The 22,313-nt window shown below is 41.9% G+C and overlaps 1 protein-coding gene and 1 long non-coding RNA gene across 8 annotated transcripts in view; one reads left to right on the forward strand and one right to left on the reverse strand.

Moving 5' to 3' along the window:
- Positions 1 to 3,777: 3,777 nt before the first annotated feature.
- eml1 (EMAP like 1) overlaps positions 3,778 to 22,313 on the reverse strand; it is a 243,796-nt gene continuing 225,260 nt past the window's right edge. For all 3 annotated transcript variants that reach the window (XM_068038955.1, XM_068038954.1, XM_068038953.1), the window contains 2 exons: positions 10,590 to 10,720; positions 3,778 to 7,642 (listed from right to left, as the gene is read on the reverse strand). In XM_068038955.1, coding sequence (XP_067895056.1) covers positions 7,517 to 7,642; positions 10,590 to 10,720 — 257 coding nt within the window. In that variant the 3' untranslated portion in view covers positions 3,778 to 7,516. The remainder of the gene's footprint in view (positions 7,643 to 10,589; positions 10,721 to 22,313) is intronic.
- LOC137373720 (uncharacterized) overlaps positions 9,433 to 22,313 on the forward strand; it is an 87,907-nt gene continuing 75,026 nt past the window's right edge. For all 5 annotated transcript variants that reach the window (XR_010975678.1, XR_010975676.1, XR_010975675.1 and 2 more), the window contains exon 1: positions 9,433 to 9,547. This is a non-coding gene — a long non-coding RNA (uncharacterized lncRNA). The remainder of the gene's footprint in view (positions 9,548 to 22,313) is intronic.

The following is a 22,313-nucleotide window of genomic DNA, read 5'->3' on the forward strand; positions in this document are numbered from 1 at the left end:
GTGCGGTATCTCCCAGAACATCAGAAACAGCTTCATGTCTCACACAGAGACGACTTTATCATTGTGTAATACTGTCAAGTCAGATTAGTTACAGCCTACAGATCCATTCAATTAGGTAAAAGTGTAGCAAGCTGATAAAAAAAAAGCAAGGCTCAACAATGATAAATTTATGGCTATAACTATATGGTCATGAAAATTATTTACGTTTCTGTTGATAATGTTGCTCAATAAATACTGACGCACTCAGCCTGCATTCTCATAAGCCTTAAACTAACATTCACCATTGAATGCAACAGCTGAATTAAAATGGGGACTAGTTTTCCAGTGTTGGTGAATGGCCTTGAATCTCACAGAAAACCATAAACTAAGAACATTGATTATTTGTTGAAAGTTATATTGTTTTCACCATTCTTTACTAATTAACATCAGCTGACAATTATCTCCATATCCAAGGAAGTGTATACTTGCTTCAGAGGCAATACAGCAAAGGTCCACTAGATTGGTTCCTGGGATGAGAGGGTTGTCCTGTGACGAGAGGCTGAGTAAATTGAGTTTACTCTATCTGGAGTTCCTATCTGGAGTTTAGAATAATGAGAGGTGATCTCATTGAAACATACAAGATTCTGAAGGGTGGACACAGAGATTGTTTCCCTTGGCTGGGGAATCTGGAGCACGAGGGCACAGCCTCAGGATAAGGGGTCGATCATTTAGGTCTGAGATGAGGGGAAATTTCTTCACACAGAGGGTTGTGAATCTGTGGAATTCTCTACCCCAGAAGGTTGTGGCTGCTCCATCGTTGAGTATATTTAAAGCTGAGATAGACAGATTTTTGGTCTCTCGGGGAATCAAGGGATGTGTGAAGCAGGCCAGAAAGTGGAGTTGAGGCAGATGATCAGCCATTGAATGGTGAAGCAGGTTCAAAGGGTCATATGGTTTACTCCTGTTCCTATTTCTTATGTCTTCAGGAAATGATGGCAGAATGGACTATTGCTTGGTGAGAACAAAAGCAGAGGTCCACCAGAACCACATGATAGCTGCAAATGAGGAAAACCATTAGATTCCTACTGACTCATCTATTCAAACAGAGCTCATAGTCTTTGCCTTACAGCATCCAGCTTATTTTCTCTTTTCGCCCCAGTTAGGTCTTGCTCTTTTTGTTTCCACCCCTTCCTGTCATCCAGTCATGACATCTTTCATTTCTCCTCTCTTGGGTACTTCCTCTGCCAATCACTATCTCAATCCATCACAACTCCCCCACATTCCTACTCACTTGCTGCCAGTCCAGGCTTGTCTCTCCCCTGGATAAGCCCACGACTACCCACTTCACCTCTGTTGACATTTGTTAAAGGGTTCACTCGAGGCATCCATAGCTGTCTTTTTACAAATAGCCTCTTTCAAGGGCAGGGCCATTGGAGTTCCAACCAGGTAGGAGCCAAACAATGTAAATGTGAGAGCAAAGTACTGCAGATGGTGGAATTCTGAAATGAGAACAGAAAGTGACAGAAATACTCAGCATCTGTGAAGAGAGAATCCGAGTTTCAGTTCAGACCTTCTGAGTAATTCTGGCACTTCTATTCTCATTTCAATGTAAATCTGATTTTTACTGGCTGCAACCTGAACTGCACCTCCCAATCTCAACATTGCACAGTAAATGGCCCTTTAGTTTCAGAGGTTCTGGCATATGGACACTTTCACTCATACTGTCTCCACCTCTTTTTCTCCGTGTTTTGCATGGGACAGTACCACCCTATGCCTTTGCTTCAGATGATGTGACCAAACATACTGGGGCCTTTCCTGTCTTGACATAAGAACATAAGAAATACTCTAGCAATAGACCCAAAGGACCATCGGAATCTCTCGCCTAGAGAGAGACAGTTGGTGATGTATAGCAATAGGAGCAAGAATAGACCATTTGACCCCTCAAGCTTGCTCCACCATTTGATAAGATCATGGTTGATCTGACTGTGGCCTTAACTCCACTTTCCTGCCTGCCCTTCATAACCCTTTACTCCCTTGTAGATCAAAAATCTGTCTGGATCAGCCTTGAATATGTTCAATGACCCAATCTCCATTGCTCTTTGGGGTAGAGAATTCCAAAGATCAACAACCCTCTGAGAGGAATAATTCTCCTCAACTCCATCTTAAATGGGAGACCCCTTATTTTGAAACAGTGCCCCCTAATTCTAGATTCTCCCACAGGGGGGAAACATCCTCAGCATCGGCCTTGTCAGGTCCCCTCAGAATCTTATATGTTTCAACAAGATCACCTCTCATTCTTCTAAACTCCAAAGAGTATAGGCCCAACCTGCTCAACCGTTCCTTGGAAGACAACCCCTTCATCCCAGGAATCAACTTAGTGAACCTTCTCTGAACTGTTTCTAATGCAGGTATATCCCTCCTTAAGTAAGGAGACCAGAACTGTACACAATATTCTAAGTGCAGTCTCACCAACACCCTGTATCATTGTAGCAAGACTTTCCCACTTGCTCTACTCCATCCCTCTTGCAATAAACAGCAACATTTGCCTTCCTAATTACTTTCATGTACCCGCATACTATCTTTTTGCAATTCATGTATGAGGATATCCCGATCCCTCTGTACCACAGCATTCGGCAGTCTCTCTCAACTTAAATAATATTTCTAGTCTTTAACAACTCCTGTTTCATTTTTGTCCCTTCTTTGTGTTTTCTTTGATGAGAACTATGATTGCGAGATATAGGAATATTTATTATGACTTGTATATTTTTTTCAGGGAAGGGGGAGGTAGGAAATATATGTCTCTTATATAGATCAATAGATTGTGTAGGAGGGAAGCCTATGGTACAATAATCCAACATGAACACTGGATAGAGAAGGCTTGATGGGCTTTGGATTTTATGTTATTGTTGTTTGACACGATTGTTTTTCGTAGCTAGTTCCTACCAGCAGCTTCATCTTTCTTTCCAGTCTACTTCCCAATAATAAAGTTGCTTTTCGTGTTTAAACAAACTCACTTTTGCTTTCAATTGCATTGTCCTCATTTAAAAGTCACACAATCAGCAAACCAAATCTTGAAGTTCGTACAGGTCTCAGTAATTCATAAACAATTTCAAGGTTGCCATTTTACAATGAATGGTCATTTCTTCTCCTGTAACTGAAATGCTGAGAAATACGGTCCAAAAATAAGAACAATTACACACAACTGCATCATATTATAGATGGAAGATTACCTAAAAACAGTTCTCAACTAATTATCAGATAGCTTGATTACCTGTCTCTTTGCAGACATGTTTAATTTGATATCAACATGGCAACTTGCTGAGTCACTAGACTTCTTTAAAGTTTGAAAATTGGATGCTGGAGTGATAGAACAATAGATTAATTCTGACCCTCATTGATGACATTTAGGAAGGACAAATGGAGGCCATTAATCTGGCAATGTGACTATCACATGGCATGAGGTAATATCCTCATTTCAGAAATGTAACTTTTTAAGTTATGAAAAAACACAATAATGGATCAATGGTAATTACATGGATATGAAAAATGAGGGCAATATTCTTTGCCTATCAATGGTTTTATCAAAAAGCATAGTTGTAAGCAACAACATCCCACCATTTTAAAACTGGGTTTGGAAAGTTCTGATATGTAAAGAAAACAATACAGTTTCAAAAAGGTAGCTCAAATTTTAAAACATACCCATAAATGTTGTGTAAAATTCCCTGGCTCCTTCTTGAGACAAAGCAATTAAAATATCTGGTGCATAAAAATTACTATTTTCACCATCATTTTCCAGTTTACATTTATTTCAATGTGATTAATCATAAATTATACAAAACCAAAAGCATGTATAAACAAATTGCTTGTAAATTATAAATAATTTGTTAAAAATACTTGGTTTTGGGAACCACTTGAAAAGCCAACACCCACATTTAGAAAAATGTTGTAAATCATTTAGTGCATCTTCACCCAATATATACTCGTGAATTCTTTTAAAATATGCTGTAGTACAAAATTAAGTTTACATATCTGAAATAGCATAGAATAACTGTTCCATTACCTAGTATAGTAGATGCAGCAGCATTTTTGATTTTAAATTAATTTAGCAATTCCAAAAAGGTAAGACCAGGCTATTAGTCTGTTCAAGTTTTATCAGATATATCAACTACAAAATAATATATTCAACTGAACATAACCATTACATAGAGATAGCAGACTTCCATAATATTGATATGTGAACTAATTGGTTCCTGAAGGTTAAAGGTTAGAGAGTTATTAGGAGTGTCATCCAAATCAAACTGAACCTGCAAATGTTCCTCAACTTTGGCCATTTTAATTTTTATACATGAAAGACCAAACTTTGCCCAATTCAGCTTATTTCACAGTAGTGTGTCTGAGTAGAGTTCATAGACGCTAAAATTTTACACAACTTGCTTCACACTTCCCCCACTGTAATGGTAAATGAATACCTGTTACCTGGAGTTGGAACCTAAATGGTACAACATTTTTTGATCTAGTAGGCAGAGGGTATTGAGTTTCTGGTAGTGTATATGTTACATCGCTTAATGTATTGTTATGAAGGGGGAGAAGGAAGGCTGAGGCGGAAGGCAACTCATAGCATTTATGTGTCCACTGAATTGCTCGTGCTAGAGTAGGGAAAAGTAGTAGAGGGCCTTGTGATACTAAACTGACTCTCTGTTTCTTGGTTGTACAGGGAAGATGATGTGGCCTTGGGGTAGTGGTGTCCCCATTTTATTCCTCGCAGCATAGTGGAAACATAGCCTTGTGGTTATGTTGGCGAGTAACTCTCCACCAGGTGGCCTTGTGATACTGGTTTATCTATCCCATCTAACTTCATTGTAAAGTATGTTGGATTCACGAATACCCTCACCCTGGATTTGAACCCTCAACACAGTTAAATAGAGAATATTTCACCACAATTCCCCTACACATACCCTTTCACATTCAAACTTTTCCTGATTCAGGCCTTTCATTCATGATGGCGTTAATGCCGCCATTGATTTCCTCCGAAAATGTCACCGCTTCTCCAGCTGCCTCCCACCACCAGAAGCTGCTGCTGGTACATAATCACCAGTGTTGTCTCAGATCTGCAAACATTAAGCTTGAGTGCACTTTGGGAGTGATTGGTCTTACTCTTCATCTGGTTCAACTATGTCAAGTTCTACCATTGCTGCCTCTATGGCTAAATGTTCATACTCTTTTTCTCATCCTGGAGAGTTCTAATCTCCTCTTCTTCAAACATAACCATCTCCTCCAAAATGTCCCAGCTGTACCATCCATCATCAACTTTGATGCCAAATCAAAGTAGCTCAATGAACCTGTATCTGGGCATAACCTATGGAAGCCCCATGCGACCACGGTGATCTACCATAAAACTTATTGGAAAATCATAGAAGCATCCAATAGCGCTGATGATAGGAAATTACAGATATGACAACTGTGGTTCTATAGTGAGTGCCTGCTACATGCAAGGACACATGCTGGTGCTGTAGGGCCTTAAGGTTCTGAAACCTTTGATTATCCTCCTTTCCCTGTTCTCCTTTACTCCACATTTCTGTCTTCTCCCATCTATTTTCCAGCTGTCACTAATTTTGTCTATGAAGCCTGCCATGTGATCCCTCGATCTGATAGCCAACCTCTTTTGTCCCATCATGTGATATGGTCCTTGCATCCTTTAAAACTATCAAAATCAACCCCTTTTCAAAACAACTTTGGTCATTGCAGTAATTGGAGAGAGCCACCACATTTCCAATCCACTCCTCTCTAATGTCCTGAATCACATTGTTGCCTCACAACTACGCTGCCACCATTTAATATTTGAGCCCTTCTCATCAGGCTTCCATTCTGCCCACAGCAGGGACTGCACTGATCAAAGTCACAAATAGCATCCATGTAGCCACTCCCTGACTTCTTCACTGCCTTTGACACAATTAATCGCAGCTTGGGGTGAAGTTTCTGAGGGTGTTCGCTCCCCTGGTTTCCCATTGTATCTTCGATGGAAGACGGGTGAAACCCTGGGGAAATGGCACAAACAACGGTTTGGATCATTTCTCTGGGGTTTCCACTAAAGGAGATTGGGAGAACCACTGCTGAAATTCTACCCTACCACCCATAGTTCACGTCAGTGTGACATTGCGCTCTGATGTAACATTATAACTACTATATTGCCTTCTCCTCCCATCCCTACATGGTCCTATTAGATGTATCCTAGGGCTCCATTGTTAGATCCTAAGCCTTCGTCTTTTATATATCACCCCTTGGCAAAACCACATGAAAGTATGGAGTCAGCTTCCACATTTATGCTGGTTGGATTTAAATATAGGATGTAAGTGTTATACAGTTGCAGTGTCATATGTGCCTATTTGTGCATGTTGTTTCTAACGTACTGCTACATTAAAAGCAATAGATCTTTAAATTAGAACACATTTTTAATAATGTTCATCTCAAGTAGGTTGGAGGAGGGGAAGAAGTGCACAGACACCTATTCACATTGATACCTTTCAGCAATTTTAATTTATTGACAGTCAGTCACAAAACAAGTCTTTGAACCTTAGTGTTAAAGAATGTACCAATAACTTTCATTTAAAAAATCTCTACATACATTCCAAATGTAAACCGCATATTTCAACCTTGCTGGAAGTGCGAGCTGTTTCACCAGCCCTATCTAACACCTGTCCTTCTTTTGTCCTCACAAGCAGACAGCTTTGTTTACAGTGGGAAAACATCCATGCATACAACATGTTGCTCGGGGGGAAGTGAGGGGGGGAGCTGGGGGGTTTGAAGGGTAATGGGGAGTAGAGATAGAGTAGAAGTTGCACAGTCATAGAAGTGCAGGCTTTTTCTCTCTGTGAACTGCCTCTGCAGGCTTACAGTGCATTAGTCAGCGGATCTGCAGTTAAATTGTAACTGTCTTCAAGGTTGTAGCTCCTTTCAGGGAAGGGGGAAGAAAATACACAGCAGCTTCCACCAACGTGACAACCGGAAGTCAAGTCTCACCATGCTTCGGTACCAGATTGACAATTAGATACAAAACAGACTGCGACATAAGTTTAAGACACATTATACACAAGGTTTGCTGTCAGTATGAGAAATTTAGTGCATACAGTATCGATGGTAAACAGTTTATTACAGCTTATTCTCACCATTTAAAATGAAAGGCTGTATTTATGGACATTTTGTTGGGGTAAACATATAAACAATACTGTACATTACCCTCACTTCACCACACACGTATTGGAGCCTGTAGAGACCAGGAGCAAGTCTGTTTTCTGGAGTGACTGTCAGAATGTTAAACAGTCATGTACCACACAATGCACCAATAACCTTGCAGAGGCTTGATTTTTCCTGAGGTTTAAATAAAAATCTTTGACATTTAACAGAAATGCCAAATCATGGCCTGTAAAAGTGCAGGAACTTCTCTCGCTTTTTAGTTGCAGGCTAAACTTCTGGCAAAAACATCCCATATGTGTTACATTTGCTGTGACGTCCAAAGCAAATGTCATGGCCGGAGGCCAGTTTAAATGACCTTCCACTGCATGACACTCATGTCCTTCCCACCAGTGGAGACTAGCTGACTGTCATCATGCAGAAAGTTTACACTGGTCACATGACTGCTGTGTCCTCCATATGTGTGGCCTGGAGCCTGCAAGGATAAACAAAATTCTTTTTATGTTTGATTGACACATTGTGGATCAGCATTGCATAAAAAGGAAATAGTAACTTATTTGTATCAAAAGCTGGTAATTTGGGACAAACTGTTACTAAGATCTGAGCTCACTCCAGCTCTGAAAGAACAGATATAAATTAACGGTTGGGTTTTGTAGACCCGCCACCAGGAGTGGAAAATGGTGGCCGCCCGGTGCGGCAGCCGCACCGTCACGATTCTGCAGCTGGCAGCCACTTTACATAGTCACAGCGGCCGCTCCCCCTCAATCACTTGGCGGGGGCATCACCAATGTCGAAGTAGGTGCTGGCACCATTTTTAAAAGGCTGCCAGTCCTGCAAACAGTTCAACAAAGTGCAGAGTTGACCCCCTTCCTCCCTTTCCTTTACACAAAGTGCAGAGTTGACCCCTTCACCCCCTCTCCCCCCCATTACTATCAGAGTGCAGAGTTTAGCCCTTCCACACCTGGGTGGCTCCGGCGTTCCCTGGACGGAAAAGTGAAGGCGCATGAGTGCTGATGGTAAGATTGCTGTGGTTTAGATTTAATGCAGGCAAATGTGCAATTTAAAGATGCAGAGTCGGGTCCCGTTGCAGAGCGGTGGAAGGGCCGCCATGGAGCTTCCCCGACAGGAAGAATATGCCCAACAATCCCAGTGTCGGGTTTCGTGGCGTTCACTGTTGCTCTGATTTCCCTCCCCTCCCCGCCACAGAACCTGATTTCGGGCTGGGAACAAAATCTAGCCCTAAGAGTGCACCCAGATTTTGGCAGTTTAACTCAGAAGGAGTTCCTCCTGCGCTACACACACAGGAGGGTCGCCGACTCTGGGGGGATGCATTCCTGGAGGCTTGATCAAGTGATATTAGATCATTTGATATCCAATCACATAACATTTGCCGGCAGATAGAAACTCGTAATACATTTACTTTGTAAAGTTACGCTACACATGCTAAACACTTTCCTCTAACAGTTCCATCTGAGGGGAAACCTTTGCAGTCTGTTTTTCCATCCCCGGAACTTTCCCGAGCTGCCTGTAGCTTTTATCTGGAATCCCAGTCCACTGTTAGCCATTCAGTATGTTTTACAGGCAGAGCGATTTTAGGAATTATTGGGGCCTTGGGCACTAAGAACACACCATCCAATCCGTTGAAACATCCCCTTTTAAATTCACAGTGTTCATTTCAGAGATACACTCAGATGCTGCAAAGGGTTTGAAATTCTTTGAAATAATGTGTAAAATATATGAATTTATACAATGAAGCTTTAAATTTCAGAATCTTATGCATTACAAGAATAAGGAGAAATAGTAACGGCAGCAATGCACATGACAGAGGAAGAAATATAATTAAAGGGAGTTAATGTTTCACAAGGCTAAAGGACAGTATGGGCTGAATTTTATCAGCGCACCACATTTCGCGGTGGTGCACTCTCATCTCAGCGGTTCACTCATGCTGATGCGCTGTCGCTGAGCCCCGCAATATTTTGCGAGGGGGCAGAGCAGCCGTCCTCTGATGTAAAGGGGGCAGCTGCTCCCGTCCCCACAATGGGGCTTCAAGCCCTTCAATCTCATTTCAATAATTAAAGGTGCCCCCTCACCAGATCCTGCTGAACATTTTTATTTCAACTTAGATTTCCCTCTCCCACCCCCCACCACTGAGTCCTCATGTATTACAGTGACACATCCACCGAAAAAAGCACCTTTTCATTTTGTGAACTTTCCCCCCTGACTTCTGAACCTTTGACCCGCAACCCCTTCCCATCATCCCCACAACCAATTACAAGAGTTCTTCACTTTACCCACACCCCACACTCCATAAGGAGTTCCGAAGGCGCGGGACTTCTGTTTGGTGGGGGTAATATCGGAGTGGGACAGCCGCTGGCACAAGGTGAGTTGATTTACATGTTGTTTTAATTAATTTTATCAAAATAAAGGCCACACCCAAGCCTCGCCGCCGCTGGTAAAATGCGGCAGGGCCTTCTCGGTGTTGCGGGTTGTGGCGGGCCGCTCCCGCAAATACTTTACGAGCACCCCGGCACGACCCCCGACATCGAGGGGCTGGTAAAATTCAGTCCATGTTAGTAAAACATTTTGGCCCCAGAATTCTGCCAGTTTCTTGCCATTGCTCCAACGAAACACGCCAGAAAATAGCAGAGATTCAGTTGTGCCGGAGCATCATGATTTCCAGGAGTGTCCTGTTTGCTTTGTAAGGGCAGACTATCCGCCTGCCCCTTACTTGGCAAGAGGGCTGACACAGGGGGCATAATCTCCCTACACGAGGTGTTCCCACTTCTCAGGCTCACTCAAGATTCACCAAGTGACTTTGCCTTTTGGATGTCGACAGGACAATTATTGGGCTGGTGAAGGGTGAGCTTGGGCCTGAACAACTCTTCGCTCAGGTGGGTGGACACCATTACATACTCACTGGCCAGGTAGGCACTGGAGATGTAACTGAAATGGCACTTGTGCCAGCCTCGCCCATGGTAATGGGGTGCCTTCTGGCTGAGCAGCAATTTCTCGTGGGCATGATCCTGGTGTGATCACCAGGATCGTGCCCAATTCGTTTTTAGCCCTTATATATTCATTTTGCTAAATGACTGTAGATCCAGTACTTATGCTGTTTAAGTCAATACAACACTTCACTGGTTGCCATGTTATTAGACAACAATAGATTCAGTTCTCAACTGGAAAGTGATGGAGCAGATGGTCTGCACCTGTAACTGCAAAATCCCAGCCACACCATTTAGTGTCAGAGAGAAAAATTAGACAGCAGACTTATAATATCTCGAGGCCCAGGAGCAGGTCACCTAACCTGACCTCTGAGAATATGAATGGGCAGTATGGAAAAGGACCCAAAAAAGGGAGGAGACATTTTAAAAGAGGGGTAAGAAATTCTTAGAAAATTAAATACAAGCAAAGTGAAGTCATACCCTGGCCTGTGAACATGGGGATGAAAATAGATGCACTTTGCCAAAGTCATCGCCTGTAGACAAAAGTTTTTTATCATTGGATCTGCACACAGCATTGATGTCAGTTCCATCTGATCCTTCAGGCCAAACCCCTGCAACACACAAGATACATTGCAAGGTTGTTAAAAACTGAGGACACTTCTATCTTAGATTTCCAAAACTGAGGCAGCTGCAAGAAAATCATTGGATATCATTGTTAAGAAATTGGATCTTTCCATTCCTATTTGAAGATTGGATGTTCATGTGAGTGCCTGCCTAGACATGCTTTGAGCCTAATGGTTGAAGTGGGCCAGAATGGTCCAGTATGGCATTCTGACCTATACATGCATTTACAAGAGAAAAATACTGCAGATACTGGATATCTGAAATAAAATGGAAAATGCTGGAAATACTCAGCAGGTCTGGCAACATCTGTGGAGAGAGAAAGAGAGTTAACGTTTCAGGTTAATGACCGTTTGTCAGAATTGTTCATTTTTATTATTATATATATTATTTATCTGCTTGTATTCTGTGTTCACCTGGGGAAGTGTCCAGGTGAAATAAAAACAAGAAATGCTGGAAATACTCAGCAGGTCTGGCAGCACCTGTGGAGAGAGAAACAGAGTTAACGTTTCAGGTCAGTGACCCTTCTTCAGTCCAGGTGAGGCAGGTGTTAGGTGCTGCGGTCATTTGCTGCAATTTGAGGCTGGGTACAGCCTGCTGAAGTCCCAGTAAAGATGAGTGAAAGCTGTCAGATGGTATAAGGTTCACCAGCACTCACACCGATTTAATTCCAGTAACAGACCCAGGGATACAACCAATCACAGATTAAAACTGTGCTACGACAGACATCGATCATTTGAGTTTCTGGTGGTAGGTGGAGCTAGAAAGTCAAAGGAACAGTATTTCTGAGTGATCAGTTGCTACATTGGATGGAAGGCTGCTATGTTCTAGACTCATACAAAAGGGCTATTGGATTAAAGAGTGAAACACATAATGGAAGAGGTGAACATGGAAGGAGACACATAGGTGTTATTAAAAATTTTTTAAAGTTGATTGTTTAAAAAAATTGAAAAACAGCTCCCAATAAAGGCCTATGGTCAAAAGCATTGTTTCAAGGTGGAATAAAATTAATTCCTCTTTATAACATTAGATTTCAGGATTTATTTGTGTTTTTGGATCATGTTCTGTAATTCAATTTGTTTTTCCTTGATAGCTTAAACCCATGGCCTCATGCAAGGCATATGAAAATAAGTAATTATGAAAGGAGTACAGTGAGACATAAATTTTTAAGCTGCAGCTATACCCAATATCCCACGAGTAATATTCTGGGGAAATAAAACTACGATAGACCAAAGTCTAACTTTTGAAAGATGGATTTAGAAATTTCTGCAAGGGTTGGAGAACTGGGATAATATAAAATTTAAATTTTAGGGGTGCAGTATGAGGGCATGACTTCAGGAAATTTTGATTTTTGGCATTTCAGTTATATATATCTTTGTCTTCAAAATTAAATAAAAAGTTGTTCCAATCGCAATTGACTCTTTTCACCATGGGAAGGTGAGTGATTCAAAGGAAGCCTATGGGTATGCAAATGCTACAGCTTCTGTTAAAGCAACATAATGGTCTTCGGTGACTCTCTTCTTCCTCAGAGATGTATCGGTCTACTACTTTGTGTTCTTACAGTGAACCTGGTTGAATACTAGTGGTCATTTCCAAGTTAGGTAGGCAGAACCTAAATATTTTAAAGCAGTAATCTGAACTGACAAACAAATATGGGAGCCCAAACTGTTACATCAGAGCTATCAGACGGCCTTCATCGCCAGAACAATAAGGCTGTAGCCCTAGAGCACCAGAAAACACTGACAGAACACCAGATAGCATCACCAGAGCATCAGACAGTCTGCACCACCGAAGCACCACCAGGATATCAGACAGTGTTAAATTCCAGAAAGCCTGGTGGTGAAGGATAGAACTGGAGTCAATTTTTACACATATTTATACGCTTTTATTTAAAGAGATACACATTACAAACATGCACCTCCTAACCCAACCACCACAGTTTCAGTCAGATTCTGTATATAAGAGCATGTGAATCCCTAGTTAATGCCCACCACCTATATACAATTAAACACAATTAATATACAATTAATAGATTGCCTTCTCTCTCGAAATAAAAATTAGGGTTTATATGTACAACCAAAATTTCAAAACAAATTAAAGACCTCCATATTTTCTACAAAGCATTACATTGCATGATGCCCCTCCTCTAGGATACCTAACAATTTCTTCCCACAATGCATTTCTTTTTGTAAAACAATCTGACAGTTGGTGATCTCAATCCATCCATTTAATTTCAGAGGTTTCCTTTATCTCCAGAATTTGTTTCATGCCAGCAACGTCAATCAGTAACCTTTCCTCACTCTCACTTTTCGTGGATTATTCCACAATGAACGATTATTTACATAAAATTCAAATGGTATACTATCTTCAGTATGCCCATTATACCAAATTTCATTTAAAGTATTTGACAAATAGAATCCCATAACCACTGCCTCCACAAGAACCAGTGTTTCAGCAGCTAAAGTACTTTTAACAACTCTTTTTATTTTCTTAGCTTCCCAAACTGAAGGGCAACATTTCTCATTCTCACCCATCAGAAGCTGCACTGGAATACCAATCAGGAAAATTGGCGTGTGAAGCATCATTAAAAATGACTAGCTTCATGTTCTTTGGATGAGAACTTAAATATGCATTTAACCAGATTTATTTCCTTTTTAATATTTTATTTGCCCTTAAAACATTCTCTACTTTAGGGTGTTTCATCATAGTACAGACCTAGTATGATTAACTGGGATGGGAGTAACACTCTCTAAATAGGACTGCTGATTTAAAGTTATTCCAGACCTATTTTGCTTAATATATGAACCAATATATTTAAAAGCCCCACAAGCCTGACTCCCAATTATAAATTCTACTGTAATCTTATTAATAATACATTTCTCAAATTCCACTGTACCACCCCATAATACATCATCAACATGTATCATGAAGATGCCTGAACGTTTTCCTTTTATGATACCAATAAAACACTGCAGGATCTGCTTTTATTTGAACACAACATATTTTCAGCAAAACAGATCTCACTGAAAAATCATCATTCAAACCATAGGTGCATTTGTTTATTTTTCATAGTTTTCCTTCTGCATCTGCTGCCTGTTTGGGCAATTTTAAAAACACTTCTCTATGAAACGTATTGCCTTGCAGATGTGCAGTTTTTATGTCGATTGACCTACACTCCCAAGAATATGTGGCCAACAGAGCTAAAAACATTTTTAAGATTACTTTTCCAGCTGTGGGAGAATCCACTCTAACATCTGTATCAACTAGTCGCTCTTCAAAACCCATAGCAACTAGCCTTGCTTTAGCCTTATGTCTCATCTGCAAGTCTGAGTACAAATCCACCTATGTGACAAGGATGGTTGACCTTTACCTGCTACCTCAGAAAACACTCCAGATTCACTCCAACTGTCTAACTCCTTTCGGTTTTGCCTCTCATTAGTTTATCCTCAAGTTTATTGGCAGCCACCAAAACTTCACAATCATGAGGACTTCTGTTACGAGACTGTTCTGTGGTCTTTATTTCACCACCTAATGTATTGAAGCGTTGGCCTACATTTCCACTTTTATGTCTGCTGGGACTAATACTGTGAGAACTCTCTCTTGCACTATCGAAGGTTCTTTCTCCAGTATGCGATCATTTTCTGACACAAGTCATTTCTGAGTTCACTCTCACTCCTTGCGCTGCGCTTTCTTACTCTCCACTCTTTCACCCCATTCTGCCAGTCCATGGAACTAATTTCTTGACCATTATCCTAAGATTCAACCAATATTTAAACTTGTCAGTAGCTTTTCCTGCAAGTCCCACAATTGTCACATCTCTCTGGATTAGACCCCACAGGAATATATGTCACCCGAGTACCCACTCTGGATAATTGGCCTGTGGGTGTGTTGGCTCTATAATGTGTGTTCTGATCACTCACAGTACCATTATCCAGCCCTTAATCTACCACTTTCTGTTCCTCAGGACCTTCATCAGAAAACACATGAGCATTTGAGTAACAAGGTGTCTTGTTTACTTCCATCATCAATACAAACATACGAACTAGGAGCAGGAGTAGGCTATTCTACCCCTCGAGCCTGCTCTGCCATTCTATTAGATCATGGCTGATCTGTTTGTGGATTCAACTCCACTTTTCTGCCTACCCCCGATACCCTTTGACTCCCTTGTCAAGAATTTGTCTACCTCCACTTAAAAACATTCCATGACCTTGCCTCCACCGCTCTCTAAGGAAGAGAGTTCCACAGACTCACGACTCTCTGAGAGAAAAAAATTTCTCCTCATTTCTGTCTTAAATGGGAGACCCCTTATTTTTAAATTGTGCCCCCTAGTTTTAGTCTTCCACAAATGGAAACATCCTTTCACCATCCACCCTGTCAAGTCCCCTTAGGATCTTATATGTTTCAATAAGATGACCTCTCAACCTTCTAAACTCCAATACAGACCCTGCTTAGATTCTGAGATTCTGTAATTAATTCTGATTAATCATTAGGAATGAACCTTAGCAGTTTGAATACCGTGTGTATTTACCATCACAACCTATTAGCTTACCAGGGCCTTTCCATTCCCTATGACCCTCTCTTTTATAGTATATTAAATCTCCTAAATTGAAGTTTGTCTCAGATGGTCTTATACGATGCTACAGTGCTCTCCAAATATTCTCCAAGACCTCAACCCTGATGAAAGCCTATTTCCTTGCATGTCAAGTACTCAAATGTACAGAGAAAAATTGAACTAATTCTAGTACCTTGTTGCGCAGGAGGACTATTGCACAGAACAGATATAATTTAGGATTTTGCTCATAGACTAATCGATAGGGACGATAACCTCCAACCATCTGGAATGAATTCTTTGCATGAACCATCTATGATAAGGAGGTTGTCAACTTGCAGTTGGCTGATGATCTAAAATTTCTATGCAGCATTTCATCGATCACCGCATGATTCCTTTCACAACGTTCATCGCTGAAAGGACTTTCAGCTGTGGTATTCATGACCATAATGTTCATATTTTCACACATCTCCATTATCGGTCAGAAACTTCAATAGTGTCCCAAGTCCAGTCCCTATCCATTTCTCCATGGTCATGTCTATAATAACCCTTATGTCCTTACTATGTATTATTGTAGAAAGACTAAATCTGGTCACCAGGTCTGTAAAATGTAAAATGAAAATAATTCAGTCTTTGTCCATATCTTTAGATCCATAGCAACTACCTTATTAAAGTCACACGCCAATGGAAGGCTAACAATAGGACATGGCGTCGTCCTCCAATTTTACACTTCTCACTCATCTCTTCTATCAGCCTTGTATACTCTTCTTCAACTATACCTGCATCTTTCAGCAGGATATTTAACCTTTGACAAGTAGGGTGAGCAAATTGTGTAACTTTATGTCAATTTGCTTTTTTCTCTTTGATTCTTTTCACCTGATACCATTAATACTTGTCTAACACCCTGATGAGAAACAGCAAGTTTTATTAAGGGGATACAATAAAATGTCCTAAAATAAAAGCAAAATACTGCGGATGCTGGAAATCTGAAATAAAAACAAGAAATGCTGGAACCACTCAGCAGGTCTGGCAGCATCTGCAGAAAGAGAAGCAGAGTTAACGTTTCGGGTCAGTGACCCTTCTCCGGAACGAGCAAATATTAGAAATGTCAAAGGTTATAAGCAAGTGAGGTGGGGGTGGGGCAAGAGATAACAAAGGAGGTGCAGATTGCACAAGGCCACATAGCTGACCAAAAGGTCATGGAGCAAAGGCAAACAATATGTTAATGGTGTGTTGAAAGACAAAGCATTAGTACAAATAGGGTGTTAACAGACTGAAGATTGAACAGCAGCAAGTACAAACATGAAAAAGAAACAGTGGGTAAGCAAACTGAACAAACTAAGATGAAATGAAATAAACAAAAAAAATTGTGAAAAATTTAAAAAGAAAAAATAACTAAAAATAAAAGTAAAATGGGGGGCCCGTCATGCTCTGAAATTATTGAACTCAATATTCAGTCCGGCAGGCTGTAGTGTGCCTAATCGGTAAATGAGATGCTGTTCCTCGAGCTTGCGTTGATGTTCACTGGAACACTGCAGCAAGCCCAGGACAGAGATGTGAGCATGAGAGCAGGGGGGAGTGTTGAAATGGCAAGCAACCGGAAGCTCAGGGTCCTGCTTGCGGACTGAGCGGAGATGTTCCGCAAAGCGGTCACCCAGTCTGCGTTTGGTCTCCCCAATGTAGAAGAGACCACATTGTGAGCAGCGAATACAGTATACTACATTGAAAGAAGTACAGTAAATTGCTGCTTCACCTGAAAGGAGTGTTTGGGGCCTGGGATAGTGAGGAGAGAGGAGGTAAATGGGTAGGTATTACACCTCCTTCGATTGCAGGGACAGGTGCCATGGGACAGGGACGAGGTGGTGGGAGTAATGGAGGAGTGGACCAGGGTGTCGCGGAGGGAACGATCTCTTCAGAATGCTGACAGGAAAAGGGAGGGGAAGATGTGTTTGGTAGTGGCATCACGCTGGAGGTGGCGGAAATGGCAGAGGATGATCCTTTGGATATGGAGGCTGATGGGGTGGAAAGTGAGGACAAGGGGAACCCTATCACGGTTCTGGGAGGGAGGGGAAGGGGTGAGGGTAGAGGTGCGGGAAATGGGCCGGACACGGTTGAGGGCCCTGTCAACAACAGCGGAGGAGAATCCTCGGTTGAGGAAAAAGGAGGTCATATCAGAAGCACCATCATGGAAGGTAGCATCATCAGAGCAGATGCGTCGGAGACGGAGAAACTGGGAGAATGGAATGGAGTCCTTACAGGAGGTAGGGTGTGAAGAAGTGTAGTCGAGGTAGCTGTGGGAGTCAGTGGGCTTATCATGGATATTAGTAGACAACCTATCCCCAGAGATGGAGACAGAGAAGTCGAGGAAGGGAAAGGAAGTGTCAGAGATGGACCATGTAAAGGTGAGAGAAGGGTGGAAATTGGAAGCAAAGTTGATAAAGTTTTCCAGTTCGGGGCGGGAGCAGGAAACGGCACCGATACAGTCATCAATGTACAGGAAAAAGAGTTGGGGGAGGGGGCCTGAGTAGGACTGGAACAAAGAATGCTCGACATATCCCACAAAAAGACAGGCATAACTAGGACCCATGCGGGTACCCATAGCAACACCTTTTACTTGAAGGAAGTGAGTGGAGTTGAAGGAGAAGTTGTTCAATGTGAAAACAAGTTCAGCCAGGTGGAGGAGGGTGGTGGTGGATGGAGACTGGTTGGGCCTCTGTTCAAGGAAGAAGCGGAGAGCCCTCAAACCATCCTGGTGGGGGATGGAGGTCTAGAGCCATTGGACGTCCATAGTGAAGAGGAGGCGGTTGGGACCAGGAAACTGGAAATTGTCAAAATGACATAGGGCGTCAGAAGAGTCACGGATGTAGGTGGGAAGAGACTGGACCAGCGGAGAAAAGATAGAGTCAAGGTAGGAAGAAATAAGTTCAGTGGGGCAGGAGCAGGCTGACACAATGGGTCTGCCGGGACAGTCCCGTTTGTGGGACTGGAGGTAGGGAAGCTTTTTGGGAAGGAGGTAGAAGCGGGCTGTCTGGGGTTGTGGAACTATGAGGTTGGAAGCTGTAGACGGAAGATCTCCAGAGGAGATGAGGTCAGTGACAGTCCTTTGGACAGTGGCTTGATGTTCGGTGGTGGGGCCATGGTCCAGAGGGAGGTAGGAAAAAATGTCTGTGAGTTGGCGTTGAGCTTCTGCAAGGTAGAGGTCGGTACGCCATACAACAACAGCACCACCCTTGTCTGCAGGTTTGATGACCATGTCGGAGTTAGACCTGAGAGAACGGAGTGCCTGAAGTTCAGAGGGGGACAGGTTAGAGTGAGTGAGGGGGGCAGAGATATTGAGATGACCAATGTCTCGCCGACAGTTTTCAATGAAGAGATCAAGATCGGGTAAGAGGCCAGGGGGAGGGGTCCAGGTAGAGGGAAAATGCTGGAGGCGGGTGAATGGGTCTGCTGATCGGGGGGAGGACTCCTGGTCAAAGAAGTGAGCCCGGAGGCGGAGGCGACGGAAGAAGAGCTCAACGTCATGCCAAGCATGATCCAATAATGTCCTGACTGGGTAAACTGCAGACCAACTGACTTTCCAAAAATAACTGCCTTATCATGCTCCATGTCAAGTTTCATTTGTGCCTTTTTCAGAGAAGGTATACTCAACAGCATAGGTGTTCTACTCCAGAAGGCTTGTTATTACAGGGTTACGCTGCAGCCAATCTTCACTCAGTCTTGCATTTATTTTACAAATTAAAAAGATCACAAACCTGCAGCTACTCACTCAAAACTTCAGTAAGTGTCTCCTTATATATACTTAAGTAAGACCCTAATTTACACCCTCCACCTGCATTTTATTAAGCACAATTTACAATAGGTATTTCACTAGAGACTACATCAGTACTTATAAAATGGATTAGCTGAGGTATTTTACATTGAAATCACTAAAGAGAATAGTAATTCTATGTGTTGTCATCAGCAGACCTAAAGCAAGCAGTACATTTATATTCCTTAACCTTGCGCTGATCCTCATCATCTAGTGAATCAAGATAACATTTTAACCCATCTGTTCCACATCCTGCTGAAGCACAAGTGCTATCTAGTACTGCACAGTCAAAGGAGCCCATGACTAAGACATTCATCAGAGGACTAAAACTACTTATGACCAGAACAATTTGGATATAATTGGATTTATCATTATCTCCATCCTGTTCCTCAGAATCCGTTTCATCATGTGTCATTTTGAGGACACTGCCTCTTGGCTTTGGACAGTTCACCACATAATGATGCTTTCAGTCACACCAGAAGCACCTATTAACTGTTCCTTGGGCATTCCTGGGATTCATTAACCCATTTTTGTTGTTTCAATTTAGTCTTCTGCTGTAATAGCCAGATCTGCTAAAGGTACTTTCATCCTCAGTCTGCCTGTATATACTGAACATATTTAAGGCTGAGATAGATTTTCGGTGTCTCAGGGAATCAAGGGATATGGGGAGCAGGTGGGAAAGTGGAGTTGAAGCCCAAGATCAGCCATGATCATATTGAATGGCGGAGCAGGCTCAATGGGCTCCTATATCTCAAGTCTTTGATCATTCTATTGTATTGATGCCTGCATCTGGTAGCTGGATTATTTAGAAATCTGACAATCATTGCATCTTCTATTCTTTGTGTCACCGCGGAATGTCTCATTTGTTCCATGAAGGCTGAGGGAAATGATTGTTTCTCCAGGAATTTTTTTAAAGACTGCAGACATCTGATCCAACAGAATCTTCCTCTCCAAGAACTGAAGACCAGTTAGAATCAATAGCTTGTCCATATCAGAAACCTTGGCACTGGTAGCATGTATTAATAGTGGTAAGGTAGATTAGTATTGGTTAAGTTTATATTATCAGTAGTAAGGTTATTATTACTGTTGGAAAGGTTTATTACTATTGGTAGGGTTATTAGTATTAGTAGGAGCAGGGTTTATTAGTAGCAGGGTTTAGTTGTGGTACCAAGGTCTATTCTCTAATAGATAGAGAAATGGCAGGGCTGCTCCAACCTCAGGAGTGTACATCCTGTGCTTTGTGAGAACTCCAGAACACTTCTCGATCCTGGATAACCATATGTGTGGGAAGTGTCATCAGTTGCAGCAGCTGGAGCTCTGGGTTTCACAACTTGACAAATCTAATTGAATTTTTTGATGACGTAACAGAGAACGTTGATGAAGGGAATGCGGTGGATGTTGTTTATATGGATTTTAAGAAAGCATTTGATAAGGTATCATTTAAAAGGCTGGTTTACAAAATTAAAGCTCATGGAATAGGAGGATCAATGTCCACTTGGATAAAAAATTGGCTCATGGACAGAAAAGAGCGAGTCGTAGCAAATGGATGCTTTTCAAACTGGAGGATGGTAGACAGTGGTGTTCCTCAAGTGTCAGTGCTGGGACCACTGCTTTTCTTGATATATATAAATGACTTGGATCTTGGAATAGAGAGTAGAATTTCAAAATTTGCTGACGATACAAACTTGGAGGTGCGGCAAACAGTTCGGTTGATATGAACCGCCTGCAACAGGACATAGATAGGCTAGCAGAATGTGCAGAGAGGTGGCAGATGGAATTTAATACTGGCAAATGTGAGGTGATGCATTTTGGCGGAAGGAATGGAGAGAGGTAATATATACTCAATGGTACAGTTCTAAAGAATGTGCAGGAACGGAGGGACCTGGGGTGCATGTGCAGCAATCTTTGAAGGTAGCAGGATATATTGAGAGAGAGGTTAGTAAAGCATATGGGATCTTGGACTTCATAAACAGAGGCATAGAATACAAAAGCAGGAAAGTTTTGCTGAACCTTTATCAAGCTCTGGCTAGGTCCCAACTGGAGTATTGTGTCCAGTTCTGGTCACCACACTTTAGGAAGAATGTAAGGGTCCTTGAGAGGATGCAGAGGAGATTTACCAAAATGATTCCAGGACTTTTAGTTACAAGGTTAGGTTGGAAAAGCTGGGTTTGTTCTCCTCGGAACAAAGGAGATTGAGGGGAGATATATTAGAAGTGTACAAGATTAGGACAGGCTTAGGTGAGTTAGACAAGGCAAAGCTATTCCCATTAACAAATGATACAAGGACTAGGGAACACAGATTGAAGGTTTTGGGCAAAAGGTGTAGGGGAAATATGAGGAAGCACTTTTTAGGCAGCAGGTGGTAATGACCTGGAACTCGCTGCTCACAAGGGTGGTGGAAACGGAGATAATCACTGACTTCAAGAGGAAGTTGAATGGCCACTTGAGAGAAACAGACTAACAGGGCTACAGAGATCGAGTTGGGGAGTGGGACTGACAGCATATCTCTGTGGAAAGCCAACGTGGACTCAATGGGCTGTATGGCCTCCTTCTGTGCCATAAATGACTCTATGACTCTAATCCAGTAATTTAAACAATAGTACCAATCCAGGGATCCTCAAATTGATTTTTGTCAACCTTTTTATACAAGCTGTTAATATATTCTTCCATGGAACTCATCTGTTTTCTGAAAGCAATCAAATTCTGACCATGCCTCATCAGCCTTTAACAGATCATCAAATTTGTTTTCTGCCATTTTACATAATGGCTACTAGGATTTTAGTTTCATGTCTGATTTTTTTTAAGTTTCCATCCTTCATCTTTCATGTTATGCTACCATGTTATATTCCAGAAAGGCTAGTGGTGAAGGCTAGAACTGGAGCCAATCTTTACACAGTTTTATAGGCTTATATCTACAGAGATATGCATTACAAACATGCACCTTCAAACCCAACCACCACAGTTTCAGGCTGTTCCTATTTGTAGGAGCACAACTGAATCCCCAGTTAATGCCCACCACCTGTGCACAATTAAATACAATTAGTATACAATTAATAGACATCCTGCATCCCCAGAGCACCAGACAGCACCGCCAGAGCACCAGACAGCACCATATCAGATGGGCTACATCGCCAGAGCACCAGACAGCCTGCATCATCAAAACATCAGACAGCCGTAAATTATTTGAAGAGATTGGATTTTTTTGCACCAGTATGGTTGTAGGAAC

This window comes from Heterodontus francisci, chromosome 9 (genome assembly GCF_036365525.1).
Source record: "Heterodontus francisci isolate sHetFra1 chromosome 9, sHetFra1.hap1, whole genome shotgun sequence".
In the NCBI taxonomy this organism is placed as follows: domain Eukaryota; kingdom Metazoa; phylum Chordata; class Chondrichthyes; order Heterodontiformes; family Heterodontidae; genus Heterodontus; species Heterodontus francisci.